This window comes from Pterocles gutturalis, unplaced genomic scaffold (assembly GCF_000699245.1).
Source record: "Pterocles gutturalis isolate BGI_N339 unplaced genomic scaffold, ASM69924v1 scaffold15041, whole genome shotgun sequence".
In the NCBI taxonomy this organism is placed as follows: Eukaryota; Metazoa; Chordata; class Aves; order Pterocliformes; family Pteroclidae; genus Pterocles; species Pterocles gutturalis.
Window position 1 is genome coordinate 134689 of NW_010100705.1, and position 6047 is coordinate 140735.

The 6047-nt window shown below is 45.5% G+C and overlaps 1 protein-coding gene across 3 annotated transcripts in view; it reads right to left on the minus strand.

Moving 5' to 3' along the window:
• The window catches only part of AMBRA1 (autophagy/beclin-1 regulator 1), a 124172-nt gene extending 119370 nt beyond the window's left edge, over positions 1-4802 (minus strand). For 2 of the 3 annotated variants that reach the window (XM_010080866.1, XM_010080858.1), the window contains exons 1-7: positions 4545-4802; positions 4246-4304; positions 3319-3502; positions 2513-2685; positions 1678-1744; positions 950-1096; positions 3-670 (exon numbers count right to left, since the gene is read on the minus strand). In XM_010080866.1, the coding sequence (XP_010079168.1) occupies positions 3-670; positions 950-1096; positions 1678-1744; positions 2513-2685; positions 3319-3502; positions 4246-4304; positions 4545-4679 (1433 nt within the window). In that variant the 5' untranslated portion in view covers positions 4680-4802. Of the gene's footprint in view, positions 1-2; positions 1097-1677; positions 1745-2512; positions 2686-3318; positions 3503-4245; positions 4305-4544 lie in introns of all 3 variants that reach the window. The other variant, XM_010080850.1, reaches the window with a different exon arrangement.
• Between the last annotated feature and the right edge of the window lie 1245 nt (positions 4803-6047).

Below are 6047 nucleotides of genomic sequence, written 5' to 3' on the forward strand. Positions count from 1 at the left end.
CGCGGTTCAGGTGACCCCGGGACAGACTGGAATTGTTTTCACTGCTGTGTGGAGTCTGCTGATGGGAGGGACCCGGCCGATCAGGCTCAATGTTGTTGTTGAGCATTTCTTGAGCCTGTTGAGACTGGCTGGGCTCCCCACCAATCCCCTGATCTAACTCCTGAAGCCGGTCATATTCCAGGAAGAATCGCCTCAAATCACACTGGAGCTCATTACGGATGCTGGCTGGATTGCTCGGGCCAGCACTACTACCACTGTCCGCCTCAGCCCCTGGGGCCAGAAAGCCCCTCCCTTCTGTCGCAGAGGTATAGACCGACGCCTGGGAACCTCCCTCCTGCTGCCTCAGCACGGACAGCAAGCTCACGGAGGAGGCACTGGTCCTAGGGGGAGGCATGGCTTCCAGCTCTGACCGAGAGCTCATGTTCAGCACTGTCCTGGACCAGTCAGACCCACCTAAGCCCGAAGCCATCTCTCTTGCAGACTGTTGGTACCGGGACTGGTGGCCTGCCAAGGGCCCGCTGAGGGACCGCCGTGTGGGGCCCAGGCTAAGGTTTCGCAGGGTGTTGCCAGCAGTGCTGCTCTGAACTGTGCTGAAAGCAGAGGGCCTGTTAAGTATCCCCTGCTCCTCCTGTGCTACGGATGCCTGCTCTGGGGGTTGGTAAGGCTCTGTCTGCACAGAGGAGAAAGAAGTGCCAGTGGCCCCAGAAGACGTGGAGGGTGCGTTTTCCTGGTGTGGGAAGAGAGAAGAAGGAAGTCTTGCACTAGAGCATCGGCTGCAAAGGCACAACATCCCCAGGTGCTGGCAGCACTCTGCTGTGGGATAGCTGACACGCTCTCGGAGCCTGTTATAGACAGATGCCCTTGTGTTCTCACTGGCTGGAGGCGGAGGTGGTGGAGGCGGTGGAGGGGATGGGGTAGCAGAGTCTTGAACACTGTTTTGCTCTCCCACCTGTATGCCAGAGGAGCGGGAGGACAACATGTGCAGGAAGTTGTGGAGGAGGGGTGTGCGCCTCACAGGCTGAGACGGAAGGATAGCGCGCTGGCGATAATGTGGCATCTCTGTGCTGTCCACGGAGATTTCCACTTCCTCATCGCTCTGCAGAAGGAAGCAATCAAAGTTCAGTCACCTCACAGCAAAATCCTATACCTCCAAATAAACAGCAGAAAGCCAGCTACCATCCCAGACAGATGAAAGGATGTGATAAGTCCCTTCCTAGAGGCCTTGACTTACAGGAAACCAGCTGACGCTATTTCAAAGTTCATTTTATGGATCCAGACAACCTCCTCCTACAGCCCAGCAAGCATTAACAATACACTGCTCATACAAACAGAAGCATCAGGATCTGAGGGTCAGCAGCTGTGGGGAGCATTGTTACTACCTCGTGAAGCTTCAAATCCAACAAAATGTCACAACAGAACTGAAAGAGCAGGGCCATTGGGACATCTGTCCCACCACTAATAAGACAGTGAGGACAAAACAAATACACTTTGGAGAGCTCTTTAACAGCCCTGCACATAACACAAGAGCATTTATGTGACCAATTAAGGCAAGACAGAACTGGCCTTAGAAGGACCTCAGGTTTTCAGAAAAGCACAAGGCTGCTTAGGAACAGACTCGGGTTAATGTATGTAGAGCATCTCATAACTAGTCAATATGGGTACCAACATTCCCCTTACCTGCTGGTTAGAAGGGTTAACAATTGCTGTGAGCAAGTAGTGTCCCAAGGGATCAAACCGTACCAGCCTAAAACAAAAGCAGAGCCCGGGTATCAATCATCAGTTCACACTCCACATTGACACAGGAAGCAGCTGGACACAGCAGGGAAGAAAATCCCACATGAAATATTTGCCATGAGAGTATTACTACATTACCATCATCTTCTTCTGAAGGATGTCAAAAAGCTTATGCATTAAGAAGAAGAATACATATTTATCTAGCTGAAGACTGAATCTATTTTATAGTTCACTGCCACACTATATAGCAGTTAAAAGCTGGAAGCAAGTACTGCTGTATCAATTGAAATAGTTAGGAAATTTTAAGGAATATGTACGCACGTATTATAAAATTGAATTTGGTACAAAGGGAGAGATTAACTTCCCTTGAATGTTACATCATTGTCTTCTTTTAAATTGCTCAAAAGAAGGCATCAAGTTTCCAGCAATGCAGTTTCCTCTATAACTGCACTTAAGTAATAGCCCAGCACTCTCTTGCAGCAACTGCTAGGTTCTCTCAACCTAAGCCTACCAATGAACATGAAGTAGATCCTGGGTGTCTACTGTACACACATCCAATTACAAATATGAACAACCAAGCTGATCTGTTATTTCCAATTGCTTTTTTTCCTGCCCGCAGAACTGTTTTTCTACCAGCTGAGTCAAGGAGCTCCAAGCAAAGCTTCTCTGCACTGCCTCAGAGCAGAGGGTGCAGCATCCCAGAGGAAACCCTCACATTCCCCAAATCTGACCACTTTTCACAAGCAAGTGTTCTCTTCCCCCAGAAACAGGAACTTACCTGACCCGCTCCATTTCGCTGGCTGTTTTCACCACTGCAAAAGGCTCCCGACGACTCCAGTCCCAGAAATGTATCTCATTGGCAGTCGCAATCAGCAAGAGCTGAGCCGTAGGATGAAAAGCAAGTGACGCAATGGCATTGTTGCTATCTGTGAACCAGCTCTCACTTCCACCCTGCGTGAGGAATTAAGAATCACAAGCAGTTTATCACACAGTTTGAGATCATTACATTTACATGTATGTGCTATTTCTCCCAAGACCCTGCCTGGAGCATGGTCATGTGTCATGTCTAGAACAAAACACTGCTTAAAACAAGGACCACAGATGTATTTTTGCAGGTAAGAGTGTCTCAAGCAGCCAGTAAAAATGCTGCACTTCAAAGCAACCAGGTAAGTATACATATTTTGTCTCTGTGCCAATCACCAGACTAGGCAGAACTGGCAAAGCAGCAGCTTCTCTAACAAAGGGTTCAGATATGGTCAGTGGAATGAAAAATGGCAAGTCTCTCACATAAGGCTAAATGGGCAGCTTGCACAAAGTTATCCAGTATTATCTGTACTACTCTTAATCAAATAAACAGGCAAGGCTAACAAGCATGAGGTACCTCGCTGGACTGAATGAAGAATCTGTCACCTCCTCTCTATACAATAGAGGATGGCTATGACATGTTCTATGCTTTTAGAGACAGGTCCCAGCAAAGCTTCCAAACAGCTCTCTTGCCAGAAAATGTTTGGGAAACAAACTCAGACAAAAAACAGTCACCACCCACCAAAAGACAAAGGCATATATATTTCAGGAAAGACTTACATGTAAATCCCAGATTCTAACCTCCCCATCTAGGCATCCTGAAGCAATGAGGCCTGGGATGGTGGGATGGAAGGTGACACACCAGGGAGTGCGGCGATGCCCAACCAAGGAATGAACACACTTGCCCGTTTTCACCTCTGTGATGTAGATATTGTGGTTGACGTGTGTGGAAGCCATGAGGGTCCTGGGAATGCAGAAGATAGGATAAACATTAGCACGAGAAGGGTATAACAAAACCAGACCATGGTTAGCTTCATCTTAACGGGGTCTGTTTATACCTAACCCAGCAGCTCTCCCACACAGAGCCCCACGCTCAAAGGGTAAGAGGCTACTGTTTCACCGATGGCCACAAAGCTTCCTGTGGCCGGATTTCAGGGTCCATGCAAACATGAGCTCATCAGATCTGCAAGCACACACTTGACCTTGAAAGTCAGGGTGAACATGCAGCTCAGAAGGAACTCCTGAGTGCCAATTTGGGGCAAATAAACATTCCCAATTCTCCACACCATCTCAATCACTGTCAAATCAAGTGATGCTAAGAGAGATCCCACCTCCATTTCTGTTTCCAATACACGCATGATTCTGCTCTGTTCTTTAGTCCTTGATATCCCAGTGGGTGCACCACATCATTTGGCATGTTGTGCTAAAACACCCTTTATTCCCTCAAGTTTCTGATGAAATCCCATGGTGGCCACACAGATCCTTTTTCCTTAGAACTATGCAGCGCTTGGGTACCTCAGAAATTAAACACCAACTATGCTCGAAGCTGTGAGATTAGGAAGGTGCGCACGTTCCATCCATGCACGTCAGGAACCAGAAGTTTCACTCAGCTATTCAGGACTGGACAACTCAGCGGGCACAAGCCTCCACCACTTTTGTAAGTGTAAGGAGACTGCTGAAACAGGGAACGAACTAGGAGTTAATTACCTGTCTGGACTAAACGCCAGCAAGAAGGTGGAGCGTGGACTGTCTGGTAACTCAACTTTCTGAAAAAGCCAACAAAGCAGGAAGTGTTGCAAGTGTCATATGATCATACTTTAACTGTAAGCCACACAGACAACAAGGGGAACCCGCTGCAGGAACATATCTAGTATTACATCACTGCAGGAACTGAACAGAGCCAGAGAGCACATCAAATGTACAATCAGACAACAATTTATTTCAAATCCCTGCCTCCCTTCTCCCACTCCAGGATCAAGCTATACACGTCTATCCCACAACCTTACCTTGCCCTCCCATTTCATCCATCGAGTTTTATCCTCCACCAACTCCTGCAGGAGCCGCTGAGCACCCAAGGCATGGGTACCCCGTTCCCTACCCCACAGGATGCGGACAGCGTTCTTTTCCGGTACAACCTTCATGGCTCTCGGCAGCAAACGTTACGGCAACTACTGGGAGCAGACACCAGCAGGTTCCAGATGACAACCACCACCAAGCTACAAGTAGGCTATCCACATTTCAATTATTTATCTTCATGGAAACCTAGAAAGGGAAGAAAATTATAAGGAAGGCAGCTTTTATCTTGATCACCTGGATGAAGTAAGAGCTTTAAATCCCAAAAAAATAGACTTAAGAGGAAAATCTATCCTCCCCCACAGCTTTTGCTACTTTCTTCCATTATTGAGGCCCAATTTTGACACTTCTGCAGCCAAAGATTACTTTGAAAGGTGTTTGAAAGCATCCAGCCCTTTCCTTGTATGTATGCCCTAGACACACCACACCTAAAGAGAATAAAAAATTGGCCTTGAAACTCCTTTCCTACCCTTCATCTCTTGCTGTATATAATAAATAAAAAAAAAATATATTTATGAAGAGACATATTGAGGCCCAATTTTGACACTTCTGCAGCCAAAGATTACTTTGAAAGGTGTTTGAAAGCATCCAGCCCTTTCCTTGTATGTATGCCCTAGACACACCACACCTAAAGAGAATAAAAAATTGGCCTTGAAACTCCTTTCCTACCCTTCATCTCTTGCTGTATATAATAAATAAAAAAAAAATATATTTATGAAGAGACATACTTTACACCTCCCTTCCCTTCATCTCTTGCTGTATATAATAAATTAAAAAAAAATATATTTATGAAGAGACATACTTTACACCTTGAAGACTTAGGTCCTATCTGGGAAGCCTGACTGATAGCTAGAGGAATAGCATTAAAAAAAAAAATCGACAATATGACAGAGGAGTCTCTGGGCAATTATACAAATTTCAGTAATAGTAATTATTACCCCTGCAAAGGTCAGATGACTGATAGACCTCAAGTCCAAATTACTTCCAGCTCCATCACAATAGCTTACAATTTATGAAAACAACCATGTATCAGACCAAAACTTTACACTGGAGTGGCATCTTGTACAACTCCATCAAGATGATTCACTTTGCCTGTCTGCACATCATCTTTCCATCTACATTCCTTTTAGAACAACAGTTCACCCAAGTAATGCACAATGACAAAGATTAATGCTTTTAGTACACTTTGAGCTGCTAAAGAAAGCATTAATACCCATTTTCTAGAAAAAAAGTTAATTATTGAAAGAATTAAATATAGTGACCCTAAGAGCAACCAAGTTACCAGCTTTTTAATGGTCTCATACATCGCAGTTTGCCATCAAAAGCTCTCCAGGAACAAGAAGTTCCTTAGAACACATAAAACAAGAAACACTGCTACAATGCTATTACCTTTTGATCCCAGCAGAGCGCATATACTAGTCTGTTATTTCTTTAGA